Source organism: Colossoma macropomum, unplaced genomic scaffold (assembly GCF_904425465.1).
Source record: "Colossoma macropomum unplaced genomic scaffold, Colossoma_macropomum, whole genome shotgun sequence".
Taxonomy (NCBI): Eukaryota; Metazoa; Chordata; class Actinopteri; order Characiformes; family Serrasalmidae; genus Colossoma; species Colossoma macropomum.
Window position 1 is genome coordinate 30672123 of NW_023494796.1, and position 17214 is coordinate 30689336.

General features: G+C 38.9%; 1 protein-coding gene across 1 annotated transcript in view; it reads left to right on the plus strand.

Annotated features, from left to right (window-relative positions):
* The window catches only part of LOC118816741 (canalicular multispecific organic anion transporter 1-like), a 72060-nt gene that overhangs the window by 31997 nt on the left and 22849 nt on the right, over window positions 1-17214 (plus strand). Inside the window, exons 20-25 of the mRNA XM_036583304.1 lie at window positions 518-659; window positions 5206-5305; window positions 6724-6946; window positions 11763-11917; window positions 14472-14627; window positions 16775-16974. Of these exons, the coding sequence (XP_036439197.1) occupies window positions 518-659; window positions 5206-5305; window positions 6724-6946; window positions 11763-11917; window positions 14472-14627; window positions 16775-16974 (976 nt within the window). The remainder of the gene's footprint in view (window positions 1-517; window positions 660-5205; window positions 5306-6723; window positions 6947-11762; window positions 11918-14471; window positions 14628-16774; window positions 16975-17214) is intronic.

A 17214-nucleotide genomic window follows, 5' to 3' on the forward strand; every position in this document is an offset into this window, starting at 1 on the left:
TCTGTTCTTGAGACTTACTATTGGTGTGCAGCTTACTGGGGAATCATGCTAGTGTGTTCTTGGGCAATATTCTTGGTATCTTTAACAGAATGTCTTCATGATTTAAAGTAGTCTTTAGTATAAAGTATTCTCCAGCCATGCACTGCTGAATTTGACATGCTTAATGTTTTCAGCTTTCTCTGGCAGATCTGTTCAGATTTCCATCCTCACGATGCCACAATCTACCGAATACCACATCTAGAATAAACTCTAGACCTTTTGTTGGCTCTCTTTGCCCTTGAAATGACAGTGCGGCAACATACAGCCGACCTTACATCAGCTGAGCAGCCAATTACCTTTGGTCCTGTATAAAATCAATAGAAATAAGGCTTTGATTCCTGTCCAGTTCACCTGATATGGACATACATGCCCTCAGAGTAAAACTTTTGTACTAGAGGCAAAACAAGTGAAATGATGTACACAGCACCAAACTGCTTTATTACAGATATGTTATGACATTGAAACCTCTTGTTTTCAGCTGTAGGCACTCATGTGACCAGTGTGGTCATGAAAGGTCAAGACCCACAGGTCAGTTGCACTCCTGGGGATGCGGTTTCTGTCTTGTTGAAAAAAGGAGGCAGTTTACTCCACAGTCAAAGCCATGCCTGCAACTCCAACAGGTAAATCTACAAACTCAAGTGCAGAGCTAAGGTCAGGATATTGCAATGCAGATATTAATCTTGTGTAATAACCTGTGTGGGAGGGACAGTAGGCTGGTGAGCATATAGACACTCATTCATTAAGTACACCTCCATGTATCTACACTCATTGTTTTTTTATCAGCTGCACTTACCATGTAGGTGCACTTTGTAGTTCTACAGTTACAGACTGTAGTCCATCTGTTTCTCTGCATACTTTATTAGCCCCCTTTTACCCTGTTCTTCAGTTGTCACAACCCCCACAGGACCGCCACAGCGCAGGTATTATTTGGGTGGTGGATCATTCTCAGCACCGCAGCGACACTGCCACGGTGGTGGTGTGTTAGTGTTTGCTGCGCTGGTACAAGTGGATCAGATACAGCAGTGCTGCTGAATGCAAACAGCCATGCAGTCTCCAGATACAAGCATTGAGAAGCTCACTGGATTTCAGCGTGGTGTAGGATTCCACGCTTTACAAGTCAATTCGTCAAATTTCTGCTCTGCCCTGAACACAAGCCTAAGATCACTATGCGCAATGCCAAGTGTCGGCTGGAGTGGTGTAAAGCACGCTGCTGTTGTACTCCAGAGCAGTGAAAATGCATTCTCTGGCAGTCCGACAGACGAATCTCGGTTAAGTAGATGCAGGAAAGCGTTACCTGGCTGAATAGATAGTGTGAATAGACAGTGCCAAATGTAAGGTTTGGTGGAGGAGGGATAATGGTCTGGGGCTGTTTCTTGTGATTTGGTTTGGGTGTCTTAGTCCCAGTAAATGGAAATCCTAATGCTTTAGCATAAAGTGACATTCTTGAGAAATATATGCCTCCAGCTTTGTGACAACAGTTAGGGGAAGCCTTTCATGTTTTTTCGGAGTTTGGTATGGAAGAACTTGCCTGCATCGAGCTCCTAACCCCAGCCTTCTTGACCGAGGGCGTTCAGGATAAACTGGATCGCTGGAAGTCCATATTGCTCAACATCACTAACACTCTTGTTGCATGGAAGTGAATCCCTACAAAGTATAGTGCAAAGCTTTTCCAGAAGAGTGAAGCCAGTTGTAGAAGCAAATGGCGTGCAAATTCCATATTAATGCCCAAGGTTTTGAAATGAGATGTTAAACAAGTTGTTATAAATGTGATGTGCAAGCTTCCATATGCTTCTGGCCATCTAGAGTATGTACAATAAGCAAATTGAAAGCTATACATAAAGAGCTTAAGTGGAAAATCCAGCACCTAAATATTACTAGAGTCGTCATCCAACTTTTGGGATTTTTTTTAAACCTGATTATGATACTAACAGTTACATTGTCTATTTGTGCCACTTGTTTCTCTTACAGAACAAGCAAGTAGCATGCTGTGGGCATCAGTAGACATAGAAAAACCAATGGAAATCAATAACATAGCACTTCGCTGGCAGGGAACATCAATTTGAACAGCAGCAAAAATATTGATGCACTTTCCAGTGTTGCCTTCACACGGCAAAGATCAGACAAGCAGCCGCTCTGCTGTACAACATTCCTGCTGAGCTGCCCTCCTCAGCTGCCTAGACCACTGTTTTCCCCCACTGCAGCTTATGTTTAGGCTAATTTGCTTTAGTTTGAGGTAGCGCAAGTCCCTAAAATGGTGGGAACAAGTCAAGATGCCTAAGGTTGGGATTATTTGCAACTTATCAAGAGAATGAATAGTCATGGCAGTATGGTCAGTTAAGGCCTAGTGTACAGGACTCCTCTTGGGGATAATATGGCCAGTAGGACCTCAAGCTTGAATTAATGACCTGTGGAAGGTGGTCTCGGCTTCTTTCAGTTCTCTATGAGACCCTTTGGGTCTTGCGAGAAACTCGAGTACAGATGTAAATCTGTGATTTTACAATGGTTTGATTTGATTGTGATTGTTTAGGAAATTATTTAGTGTGTTATTAAATTTCAGATTTTGCCACATTTCAATTTGATTTGCTTATTTTAATTTGATACGTTTCAGAATTATTTTAAAAAATATACTAAATACACAAATGTGAGTTGAATTGTTTTTACATTACTGGAATAGGAACCAAAAAGTGATATAGCTGTGTATATATATATATATATATATATATATATATATATATATATATATATATATATATATATATATATATTGGCATTGGGGAAAAATGAGTATAATTTTTTTGAAAATTATTATAGTCTCATAAAATTGATTCTGATTGAACTACTGCAAAATCAGTGTAGTTGAATTGCCATCTTCAAGTTGAGGCCTCTTGGTGCATAACTGCTTTGTTTACACTCCTAGAAGGCAGGTGTAGAATAATAAAAGTGCATCATTGCTAAATGCTTAATAATATACTTGCATCACAAAGCCTTACAGCCTTAGAGCCAGCAAGTGATATGATAAGGAAAGAAGAGATAAGATACTTCATATAAAGAAACCTCTTCAATGTGCCCAGTTGAATTAATTAAACTGAACAAATGAAGACATCATAATTCATAACCATTATATCTGAAATGAAACAGGATTCTAAGAAAACATTTAGGCCAAAACCTATGGAGAGTTCTTAGCTCTGGTGTTGTGCAGAATCCTACCACAGCCTCTTCTGGATACACATGTCCACTCATAACAGCATCTGTAAGACCATGTCCTGGAAAGCAGAACTCAAAATCAGTCTTGGGTGAATGTTACTATTACTCAGCATTGATACAGACACTGATGTATCTCTTTCTGTAAGAATTAATAAAATGTCATAGGGATGTGAATGTTTTGTGTTAAACCCCTTATCATGGCCATTGCATCACCTGCTTTTCCCCTTTTCTGTATTTTAATATTTTAAACTAATGTTAAAACCTTATTCTTTGTTTATGTTGCTCTTTTGTTATTGATTGCTATCTGGTGTCGACCAGAGGAGGATGGGTTCCATTTTGAGTCTTGGCTCCTCTCAAGGTTTCTTCCTCTTGCTTTAGGGAGTTTTTCCTTGCCACTGTCGCCACTGGCGATGCTTATTGGGACTCAGACCTGGATTTTTCTGTGAAGCTGCTTTGCAGCAATGTCTGTTGTAAAAAGCGCTAGATAAATAAACCTTGACTTGGCTTAAAATCCCAGACGTATTATATACTAAGGCCTATTATTCTGTAACTACAGGGGCTTCTTCAGTGTAATAGAAGCGTGTAATAAAATTTAAGGCCTGCTGGCAGGCCCTAACCATGTAAGAGGTTAAACAAAGATGTGAGATTTTTGACTTTGTCAAGCACACAGTTTAAAAAAGAAAGCAATGTCAACTCCCAATAATCAGTAAGGTGTCAGGGAGAGACGTACTGTTTTTGATTGATGGCCTGTTTCCATTTTTGAAGTATCGCATTGCATCACATTCATGTTCCACTTCAATAGAATTGGCAGTTAGTGTTCTCCTCCAAGCATGTTGAGCTGTACAGTGACGTTGTGTTAATGACAGTTCAAGAAGATGTTGCGGCACTTCACGCATCTTGGAGAAAGCATGTGCTAGCCTTCACTCTCCCAGCCTAGAAGCATCATGTGGAGGCCTAGCTTCCGTATGTCTATATGGCCATTGATCGGGGGAGGGATTGGTGATAAATCCCAAAGAAATGTGTGAATAAATGCATGCATGAATAGCAAACAGTGTTTTGCACAGCAGTAGTTGTGTGTTCCCAATCTTTATGTAGTCATATTGTTATTTATGCGGTTTTTTGACAAACAAACTCTTACTTTGTCCACTTTGAACCAGCCCTTTATTATGAGGTGTCTGCATTCAATAATGTCAGGAAACTGGCGTTGTACTTCTGTGCTAATTGTCTTTGAATGATTACAATTATTCATAAGTTTGCCAAATTAATGTTGCATAATGACTCACTCAAAGTAAGATACGTTTCCATAACTACATGAGCAGCATAATTTGTAATAAACTGCTGAAGAGTAATTACAGTATAATTACATTGTGTAAGAGCTTTCTAAAATGCTTCATGCTTACTGGTGCAACTCTATGTGGTTTGGAGCTTGGCAGATTCTACCTATCAGGATGGATTAATTAGTGTGCCTCTTTATCAGGGCCAAATATGTAAGCAGCTTTATTCATTTATGTTCTGTGTAAAGTATAACACATTTGGACTGCTTTGGCTATAACATAAGGGAGCTACCCCTTGCCAAGCCACTCTGAAGCTCAGTATGAGAGTAGCTAAGGATAGTGCACTGAATAGGTGGCATGCTCCAGATGTAGACTTATTGGTTTGATTGTAAGGAGTGTTACGAAAAGAGTCTGACCTCAAAATTGCAGTTGACTTGAAACCAGGCCTGCAGCAGTTGTGATTACACTGATGCACACCTTCACACACTTTTTTTATTTGTATCCTCACCCCGAAAATCACTTGCAGGTGTTGCAAATAGCTATTTTTTAGCACCACTAGTACGTCTGTAGTCTGTTATCTCTGGGGTTTCTGTTGTTTGAGGCAGAATATACGTCAGACATTATCACATGCAGAAATGGTCTAAGAACGCACTTGTGATGTTTCACCTGTTTTCCCACTTTACTCTAGTGTGAGACAGAAAGAGAACTCCTCTCCGAGAACTAAAGAAGAGCTCGATTCAAAGAAAGGCCAGCGGCTGATTGAGACAGAGACTGTGCAGACTGGAAAGGTATGGCGATATTAGTTTATCAGTTGTCATTGCTAATGATTCAAATAGCTCCATAATCATTGGCATTCTTGGTAAAAATGGTGGGAAGATGACTAAAGATTATCTTGGTAAGGATGGTTTAAATCTCTGTGGTTAGTCAACTTGATCTCACGCTAAAAATGTAAGAGAAACATAACCTTTATTTGAAGTTTCCACCTGACTGTTCAGGAACTCTTAAGAGGTCATTCATGGTATAAAAATGAAGATACAGGGAGGACAAAGACCCAAAGTACCCTAGTCAAATGAAACAAAAGTTGGCTCCCGAGTGGTGCAACCATCTAAGCGTTGGCCCTATCATCAGGAGATCGCGAGTTCAATCCCTGGTGATGCTACAGCCATCCGTAGACGGGAGTCCAAGAGAGCACAATTGGCCTCGCTCTCTGTGTGGGTAGGGGGGCCCCCCGTCTCCCACTATCACTCAGCGCGATTCGAGTCAGCACAGGCGTCTGTTAGCTGACAACAGATCTGGCGGTTGGCGCTTTCCTCCGAGGACGTTTGGCTGTCCAGTGACGTTGCGTGAGCGGCAGCTTGAAAAGATGCGGTGGCGCTTCACAGGTCTCGGAGGAAGCCTGTGTTAGCCTTCACCCTCCTAGCGTTGATAGCATCGTGTAATTGGGGGAGTCCTAACTAATCTTAGCTAAATAGCTTTGCATTCTTTTGATTTTCTTTTTATTTTGTTATTTTAGAAGAAGAAGCATAACCCTCTATTACACGATGTTGCCTCAGGGCAACAAACTCAGTTTCCTCACTTTACAAAAATTTTATATGTATTTAAAGGCAATTTTAGGGTTAACAATAAAGGGAAGAGTTTGAGTAAGTTAATAAAAAGCATGTACTTGGTCATACTGTCTCTTAGCGGGCACATTTATACTTCTTTTTTAACGTTCAGTATCAATTTTTTTTTGTTAAGAAATTTGCAGAAATATGTTTGTTGCCTCAAAGCAACATTGTTTGACAGTAGAATAGATGTAGCCATTCACAAGCCAGGCCTCACCACTTCAAGAAACACGCCTTTATGTAATTCTTTTCTCATTGTCGCACAATGTTGCCTCAAGGCAACATACTCCACTTCTGCACACAGTTTTTACAAAATATTTTTGGATTTATAATCAGGTCTGAAAAAATAAATCAGGGACCATTTTTGTAAGAGAAGTCAAATCTTTTTTTTGGGTTAGACCCAAAGTTCTTTCTGAGTCTGTTAGTTGGCTCACTAAACAAAAGCGTATGCGTTTGCTCAGGCAGTAAACCCAGCAAAACCTTATTAACTTGAATTGCAGTAAATGAAGCAATAACTTGTTTAGCATTTCAGGAAACAACTTATTAACTTGAATAATGTTCTTTTATAAGACGTGTATTGAACTACTTCTCTCTCTCACCAGGTGAAGTTCTCTGTGTACCTGCAGTACCTGAGGTCTATGGGCTGGTGTTATGGCACCACGTTCATTACAGTCTACTTCATCCAGAATCTGGCCTTCATTGGCCAGAACCTGTGGCTGAGTGACTGGACCAATGATGCGGTTAGGTATCCTAATGAAAGCACCTACCCTGCACATATCAGAGATGTGAGAGTTGGTGCTTATGGAGGTCTCGGAATGGCACAAGGTAACACAAAACTGGCATTTTAACCTAAACTAAAGTGCTGAAAAAATTGTTTGCATGATTTCAGTTGTCATTGAGTAACTAGCTATAGTTCTTTGGCAGTTTTGAGAAAATAAAAAATCTTTAAGTAGGTTTGGGATCTGAATCAACGTACACAAAAGACTGTATTATTTCTTGAAGTCTACGTGTACAATTTGGTTGGGTTGTTTTTGCACCAAGAAAACAGTGACAATTTATTTATATGACCATTTTCTGACCTGTCTTCATCCTTTAGAATTAAACAAGCTGTTTCATTACTGTGTCTTTAAGACATTGAGCTCTATGATTATTGGTGAATATGGGTTAAAAAGGTCATGAAAAGAGGCTGTGTGGTTAATCAGTCTCACAATGGAAATATAAGAGAAATCTAACCTTTAATTTAAGTTAATTTAGTAAAAGAAAGCAAAAAACATGTCAAGATTATTGACGTCACTACAAATTCTTGTGAAATGAATGTAACTGAAGCATGATCCCATTTATTTTTTTTTTAAGCTTTAGAGACCAAAGCTGTTTTATTATATACTTTTGTATTTAAGCTCACAGTGGATCCATTTCTGACTACATTGTATCTGTGGAATCTCTATAATCCATGGGATGCAACTGTGAACATTTCAAAGGGTGAAATCTCTTGAAACGCAGCATGTAGAAGTGCCAACAGGTCTCAAGAAGCTCTGTAAAAAACTGGAGCCTACATATCGCTGGAAGAAAACCTGGTAACACTGTCTATGAATGTCACCTTTGTAAGCATCTATAAACACATTTATAACATGTTATAATGTATTCATAAGGCATTATAAACATGGTTATAAATATTTATAAAAAAGAATTACACTGAATTACACTTTATAGCCATGTTTATTATACATTATGAATTGTTAATATAATGCATTATAAATAGTGTTAATAACATGTTATAATGTCAGTGGCAAAGAAGTCAGTCCCAGCTTGGAGAGAGTAAAGTAAAGACAAATACCAAGCTAACGGTGGTGCACATTACCTTTCCCACAACTCTGACATTTGAAGCCTGTAATGAGTTTTATTGTGAATGTTTTAGTGTTTCAGTAAATCCTTCAGTAAATACTTCAATTTGAAGCCTCACTCTGAACACTGGAGGAGGCTTTAGTACAGTGCGCTTCACTTTACTTAGAGCGGACAAATACGACTTATGAGCTCTTATAATTTGTTATGATCAGTACTTATAATGTATTATGTTAACAATTCATAATGCATAATAAACATGGCTATTACGTATAATGCATTTTTATAAATATCTATAGCTATGTTTATAATGTCTTATGAATGCATTATAATGCATGCTATGAATGTGTTTATAGGTGCTTACAAAGGTGACATTCATAGAAAGTGTTACCGAAAACCTTTTATTTCCATTTCTGACATTTTTCAGTTTTTGACATAATTTGAAAATACCTGCTACCCTTTACATTGTATGTAAATCTCATGATGAATGGACGAAAAGAAATGACCCAAAATGACATGGAAAAGATTGACTTACATTAAAAGTAAAGTATGTTTTTCCTTCTCCTGTAAAGTTACCATTTTGGAGATACAAGGTTTTCTTCCGTCAGCAGCGATACGCTTTTTTCCCATGTACATGTCTTCCCAGGTGCCTGATATTCTGCAGGATTAGGCTGTTTGAAAACAAGGATATACTGCTTGGTCATTCCAATTGGCTATTGGAACTGACATAAATGAAACTCAAGACTTCATTAGCTTGCGCAGTTAAGCGCAGAACAAACTGAAAACCAGTGAAAACGTGTGATTTCGATGAGCCTGTGTAGCCTAGTTTTGGTAGACTGTTGAAAGTTACCCACGAGCTGAAGAGAACTATTCACCACTCGTTTTTTCAGCTGTCATGAATCTTATGCATTTCACCAAATCTCTTCATGCCAAATTATCAACTTTTGGCAATCATTTAATAAAAGATGTGCACAGTTACTAGTGGGGGTTATCAGAGGGGGTTACCAGTGTGCCTGAGGGGTTTTAAGAGTCAACTTCAGAGTTCAAGAACTCTTAAGAATTCCTATTTCTGTAGGTGCAAATATGGAAGGACAAAGGCCCTTAGCCGCACATCATCACAGGGAAGAGAATAGGTTAATGAATGATGACAGTTCACCTTCATACAATAGCTATAAAAACATAGCTACAAGCCTGAAAATGCCCATGTTGGCAGCAAGGTGGCATCTAACTGTAGTTTTGGAGACTTGGTGACCCCAAAAATCCAGCAAACCTCTACTAATCTCCAACTGTGATTCTTGATTACATTTTTGCCTCCTTAAACATTTTCTTCACTGTGCGTGGGGGCAGAATACACTTGCGTCCTCCTTCAGTGAGGTTCACTACAGCTCCAGTTGTTTTAAACTCGTTAATTATTGCCCTAACAGTGGATATGTGTGGAGCCCCAGAGGGGACGGAGGTAAAAGTAAAAATTAATTCGAGAGAACTTTTTGCCATTCGTACGCTCGTTTTCTTTAAAATGTTGGTACGTTTTCTTTTATTTGTGGCCACCATTTCTTTTTGATTCTCATTTTAAATGTGCACACTTTTTTATTCATGCACAAAATAAAATACACACACAGCAACATTCATCTGGCTTGAGGTCAAATGGTGAGAGTGTTGAATAGAGTTATTGGACTATTAAAAGCATTATCAACCAGAGTAAGCCTTAGTAGATACGACAGCGTTTTAGGGCCACTGTTAATAAAACTACAAATAGTAGACTTTGAGAAAAAAAGTCGTAATATTTCGAGAAAAAAGTCGTAATATTCCAGAAAAAGGTCTTACAGTATGATATTTTGAGAATAAAGTCGTAATATTAAAAAAATCATAATATTTTGAGAAAAAAGTTGTAATATTTCGAGAAAAAGGTCGTAATATTCCAGAAAAAGGTCATACAGTATGATATTTTGAGAATAAAGTCGTAATATTAAAAAAATCATAATATTTTGAGAAAAAAGTTGTAATATTCCAGAAAAAGGTCATACAGTATGATATTTTGAGAAAAAGTCATAATATTTTGAGACAAAAAGTCATATTTCGAGAAAAAATATTTAATTTTGTAAATATTTCAAGTCAAGGAATTATAACATTAAAGTGGCATTGATACCAGGAAAGGTCAATATTGTGTCCAAAGGCTTTGCAAAGTGAAGGCAGCCCCTCCTCGTGTTAAATGAGGGGCGGTGAGTTGGTGGAGTTGTACTTTCATATCGATTCACCCATAAAGAAACACTCAGTCTCCCTGTCTCTCCTGCACATCAGCACCAGCCTGTTATTAGTGTAAGAACCGGCTGAAACGGCTGAGCAGGAAACTGTGTTTATCTAGAATAAAGAGCCAGACGGACTCGGAGGAAACTGTCTGTCTGTGTTGTTGAAGGAGAATCTCAGGCAGGGTCGTCTACACGGCTATCAGGGGCTGCATCTCCCCCCATTCAAAGAGGGCATGAAGTTTCACAGACAGTGAGAATGATGATCAAAATGATCCACAGAGAGACAGGAGTGAGTGGAGCTCCGGCGCCAGCACAACAACCAAGACCCCAGCGCGTTATGGCAGCCCCCCTACAGTTAGCCCCCTACAGTTAGCCCACTTTATCCTCCAAATAGTACAACTTTTTTCTCGAAATATTACAACTTCTCGAAGTCTATTTTTCTTTTTATTAACAGTGGCCTTAAAAAACTGTCGCATGATAGTATTATACAGAATAAATATCTGTATATTTCCAAGTTGAAACCCTGAACATTTCTTTCTGCAATTGTGTGACACGCGCAACAGCTACAGTTACAGGTGCAGTTCAGTGACGGTTGTGGTTGTAGTTTATTGTCTTCCTGCCTTTCTCCACCAAACTGCAGCTGTACTGATGAATCCGTGGACCATTTGCTGATTCCGCAGCTCTGCTGTGAAGAGAAGCTACGGTGTCCTTACAATGAACCCAAATCAAAATCAAACCTAATGAGCTCAGCACTGTCCATCAGCACATCAGTCCAGCCCATCAGACAGTTTCAGGAAGCTGTCGGCTACTTGTGCGCATGAGAAATAACCTGAAATAGCCTGTAGCGACTAGATTTATTTTATTTGTGTACAAATGTAAAAGGCCTGTGCACAGTTGAAAAGAAATAGTGACTACAAATAAAAGAAAACGTGCGTACGAATGGCAAAACATTCATTTCAAGTACTACCTCAGTACCTGCTCTGCTCACGCATGTCATCTGACTGTATAAACTCACAGATCACAGCATGTTAAATATCTCTGCACCTTATTCCACTACCCTACCTCATGCTCTGTGATGTTTTTCCTGTAAAGCACATGGGAACCTTGTTAGGATACTTCATAAAGTACCAGGAGATTTTAAATGAAAATCTGGCTGCCTCTGGATCTTCTGGCCAAACAGTGATCCAAAACATAAATATTCACAAAAATGGTTAAATGACTATAAAATCAAGTTTGTCGCAAGGCCGTCCAAGAGCGTATATGTATTTTTTATATATGTAAAGGTTCTGTGTTTGCAGTTTTATGACCTTTTCCTCATCTTTACCAAGGGTCTCAATAATTATGGAGTCGATTGTATGTAAATGACCTCTGTTATGTGTTGTGCCTTGTTTAAAATGCTGTCTAGGCTAAATTGTAAGAATGTTGAATTCAGAACAAGATGTTTTAGCAGCTCCACGTATGGACTGTGTGGACTGGGGGGGGGTGAATAATATCAAAAATAACCTTGTTTATGCTGCACTTCATTGCGGGCCTCTGTTTCTTATTTTCTCTGTCAGGTTTCCTGGTGTTTGTGGGCACTCTGCTCCTGGCTGACGGGGCTATCTGCGCCTCCAGGACTCTACACACTCAACTTCTGACCAACATCCTCCGAGCGCCCATGCTGTTCTTTGACACGACGCCGTCAGGCAGGGTGGTCAACCGCTTTGCAAAGGTACCATTGCCATGAAAAGAAGCGGCAGTGTTTATGTGGTGTGTATAGTTAGGATTTTTAGGTTCTTTGCATTTTGAAAGGCTTCTTCAGATTGATGGAGAATGTGTTGTATATGGTTCTCTATAGCACCAAAATAGGTTCTGCTCCTCTGTCGAGCTCAAGCAAACAATAAAAGAAACTTTTTGGTGATATATAGAACCATTTTCAAAAAATTCTTAATAGAAACATCTACAACACATTCTTTATCAATGCACAGAACCCTTTAATCATGCAAAGGTTTTGAAAGTATATTATTAATATAGCTAATTAGAATAAAACTAAGGTAGTAGTCCTTTAGTATATCATATAAAAGGCAAGGCAAATTTATTTATATAGCACCTGTCATACACTGCTGTCATTCAAAGTGCTTTACAAATGAGAACATACAGTTGTTTAAAAATGATACTATAATTATATTATATATTGAAAAGAATAGAAATTAAAAACATAATTAAAACAGATTTGAACGAGAAAAGCATTAAATTGAAAATGAAATTAGAAAGTAAATTAGGATAGCAAAGTGTATTTTACTAGCGTATCAGTGATGTAAGTAGGACCTTGGCCATGTAGTGATTTATATGCAGAAAGCAGTTTTTTTAGGTCTATTCTGAAACTGACCAGGAGGCAGTGTAACGCTCTGAGTACTGGAGTGATGTGTTCATATCTCTTTTTCTTTGTTAGTACTCTGGCAGCAGCATTCTGAATGAGCTGCAGCTGTCTCATTGATTTTTGGGGAGGCCAGTAAGGAGGTCATTACAATCTAGCCTGCTGGAGATAAATGTGTGGACGAGTTTTTCTACATCTTTTTACATACATAAAATCTCAAAATGTTGCTACGTTTCTTAAATGATACGAAGCTGACATTGTGATGGCTATGATATGGGAGTTCTGAGTCGAAGTTTTTGACACGTTTTAGCATTTAAAGCCTTAGAACTTAGACAAGCAATCACCTTCCTTTTTCTTCATTCGGGCCAAATATTATTACTTCTGTTTTGTGTTTGTTTAGCTGCAGGAAATGAAGTTCGCATCCACTCATCAATGAGTTCAGTGCATTTACACAAACAGGCTATAGGACTGTGGTCATCAGGTGAACAGGTGATGTAAATCTGGGTGTCATCTACATAGCTAGAATTTGGCGAAGTGGTAGCATGTAAAGGTAAAAAAGAAGTGGCGCAAGGATTGATCCTTGTGGGACTCCACAGTTCAGGGGAATTCGTTCAGATTAATTGCTGCCGAGTGCAGCAAGGTAGCTCCTGCCATCTACATACAATTTTAACCAATTTAGGATTATTCCAGAGAGTCTTACCCAGTTTTCCCGTCTATCTACAAGAATGCTATGGTCAGCTGTATCAAAGCCAGCACTAAGATCTAAGAGCACCAGAGCTGAAATTTGACCCGGGTCGGAGTTTAGTTGGATGTCATTTAGGACCTTTACTAAGGCCGTTTCCGTGCTACGATTAAATAGTTAGAGTCTCTGCATGCAGCAGTGTTGTCAGGAGGGTCAGTGCGTGCAGGTGAGACTTTATGCGCAGCATTGGACAGCAGGAAGCTCCATGGTGGTCAACCAGTCCAGAAAGTGACAAGCAGGGGGCACCCAATCAAGGCAGATGATGGAAAAGCATCAGGATGGGCAACTGCTCAGCTCAACAAAGTAATACACAGACAGTTCTGTTAAGAGTGACTGATTACAGTGTACAGTGTAACAGAGACTCTGGCAGATTGAGCTATTACAGCCTAACTAAAAGGGGGACCCAGGAGGTAACAGACATGAGGGCTCTCTGAGATGTCAGCGCCCCTCCACTTCACCGTCAACAAACCTGGATTTGCACGGGACGACAGTACCAACGCTCCATTTTACCCCAATGTCCATGAACCCCTAGATCTGCACCTTTTATCTAGGCTTGACTAAACAAGTAGGTTTTTAGCCTAGGCTTAAAAACTCTGTACCTGAGTCCCGAACACTCATTGGAGGCTTATTGCAAAGCTGGGGGGCAGCAAATAAATGGTGAAATGTTCAGTACGTTCAGTCTGTCACGTGATGTCACAATGCATACAGATATTAATACACAGTACACACAGACTCACACACAGCCTAACGCACAGCAATAACAGCACAAATAATGGATTTAAGGTACCAGTGGATTTAAGAAAGCAGAAGATTTAAGGTGGCAGTGGAATTAAGGTAGCAGTTGCTTTAAGGTGGCTTTGGATTTAAGGAGGCAGGGGATTTAAGGTGTGATTGGATTTCAGGGAGCAGTGGATTTCAGGTAGCAATGAATTTAAGGTAAACAAGTAAGTTTTTAGCCTTGGGGGGGGCTTTGTATGAGAAGGCTGTCCCCTCTGATGTAGCTTTATTAATTCTAGGTAATGATAGTAATCTGGCACCTTGTGATCCAAGTAGGCGTGATGGTTTATGTTAAGAGAAGAGTTCTCTCAGGTACTGAGGGGCCGTTTGGAGTTTTATATGTCAGTAAAAGAGTTTTGTGCTCAGCCTGCTTCTGTTGCCCGCCTATAGGACATGTTCACTGTGGACGAGCTGATCCCCACAGCCTTACGCTCCGTCATCCTCAAAATGCTGGAGCTTCTGGCCACTTTGGTCATCATCTGCCTGGCTGTCCCACTTTTCACAGCTGTGGTCATCCCTCTTATTGTAATCTATCACTTTGTAGAGGTAAGCGTGGCACATTGCATGTCATTATATTTAAGAAATGTTGTGTGTTTTAGATGCTTCTTTTTTACATTTTTCTTCTATTGTTTTCCTTTTTTTGTATTTTTATTTTATTATTTGCATTTTTTCTTTTGTATGTATACATTATCTTTGATGTGAAGTGGTCCTATGAAATAAAATGAGTAAGAATGTTGGTTTTTGCCCTTTATGTATATATAAAGTCATTATAAGGTCGGAAGCAGCCTGATCCTAGATCAGTACTTTTAGCCTGAGATGCCTGAATATAGGCCTCATATTTTGGGTCAGTAAAAAAGCCATTATGAACTATTTTGTAAAGAGGAATTCCACCAGTGTTTCCAAAATTTCTGCATGATTCAATTGCTGTGAAATGATGTTGATTGTAGAGATTCAGATTTCTTTACAGTGGTGGTGATAGGAACCAGGGGTCGCCATGACTACAATGCAAATATAGCCTTATTATTTATTTGCTATCCAAAATGACTTGTGAACCTTAATCAATGGAAGCCCGCTTTAAGCACAGTTATGATGCCTTAATTTAACCACTAATTTAGATTTTGCACATGAAATGATAGACCAGGAATTAGTGAGTAATAACTCACCTGAAACAGTGCTTTCTTTTAGCCACAGTCACAATATTACTAACAGTATTTGTTTTTTAAAGAGTCATGCACAGTTGGGTTATTCTCAGAAAACCGCCTCAAAACATGTTCATAAATATTCATAATCATCACACAGATAAAGAATATTTGTCATTTAGTAGATCAGTTGGAGCTCTATATGGTACAGCATTTTGCTACATACCCATTTCCAAAAAAGTTGGGACGCTGTGCAAAATGTAAATAAAAACAAAATGCAATGATGTGCAAATCATTTAAACCGTACATTTCATTGAAAATAGTACAAAGACAACAAATCAAATGTTAAAACTGAAAATTTTTTATTGTTTTTTGGAAAATATTTGCCCATTTTGAATTTGATGCCAGTAACACGTTCCAAAAAAGTTGGGACGGGGGCAACAAAAGGCTGGTAATGTTGTATAATGCTAAAAAAAAAGCACCTGGTGGTTGATTGACAACAGGTCAGTAACATGATTGGGTATGAAAAAGCATCCCAGATTCAGAGAATCTGGAGAAATCTCTGTATATAAGGAACAAGGCCAAAAACCAGTATTGGCTGGTCGTGATCTTTGGGCCCTCAGGTGACACTGCATTAAAAACAGACATGATTCTTTAGTGGAAATCACTGCATGGGCTCAGAAACACTTCTGAAAACCACTGTCTGTGAACACAGTTTGTCGCTGCATCCACAAATGTAAGTTAAAACTCTAAAACACAAAGAAGAAATCATACATAAACAGGATCCAGAAACGCTGCCACCTTCTCTGGGCCTGAGCTCCTTTAAAATGGACTGGAGGTGAAGTGGAAAAGTGTCCTGTGGTCCGCAAATAAAAAAAATGTGAAATTCTTTTTGGAAATCATGGACGCGGCGTGTAGCTTAATTTACAGAAACAAATTCTCCTTTTTTGGACATTCCTTACAATATTGCTTTTCTAAATTAGAACACTTTTTTATTATTTTCAGCTCTTAAATCTCTTAACGTAAATGTTTTTTGTGAACTGTGAGTTTGTGAACCAAAAGAACAGCAGAATATTATGTGGCACAAGTAAAAAGAAACATTTTTTTGTCTGACAACAGTTTACAGATTTGGAAAAGAAAAAACAGTTATTTACAGATTTATCTTCAAATCTTACTGTGTTATGGTAGTGAGAACTTGGTCAGTTAAACTGAAAAAAGTTACTAAAAATCTGTTCAAAATATATATTTTTAATTGTTCAATCAGGCACTGCTGTACATCCTAAAGAAAAAAAAAGAAAACATTGAATTTTAGTCATTTTAATTTTTTTCAAGTTGAAGTTGGGTCCAAATATTTACCTTGTGCATGAGAAAAACTCCATTATGCTGTGATATACGTATAGTGATATGGTATAGGTGTAACAGCAACATTCAGCACTAGTGCGCAAAAAATTGCAACAGAGATCAGACAAAAATAATGGCCTATTGTCGATTGTGTGTTCGGAGCAAAATTGTATTCTTAATGCAAGTTCTGCTCTATATTTCTCCATGTTGTAGAGGTTCTACTTGACCACCTCTCGGCAGCTGAGGCGACTGGACTCCGTATCTCGCTCTCCCATCTACTCCCACTTTGGAGAAACAGTCTCCGGTCTCTCCGTCATTCGGGCCTACGGGTACCAGAAGCGCTTCCTGGAACAGAACAAGGTCACCATCGACAACAACCTTAAATGCGTTTGCCAGCTGATTGTCTCCAACAGGTCTGCCTTCCCACTTTTTCTCCAAAACTTTGAAAACTTCATACAAAAAAGCCAGATTTGTAAATAATGGGGGAACCTGGTTGGCACCAGTTAGCAGTATGCAAAGGAGCATATCCCTGCTGTCGGAAGAAAACCTTGTATCTCGATTTTTGTCGTTTTTTAGTTTTTGACACAATTTGAAGATGCCTGCTGTCCGTTACATTGTGTGCAAATTTCATGATGAATGGTCAAAAAGAAACG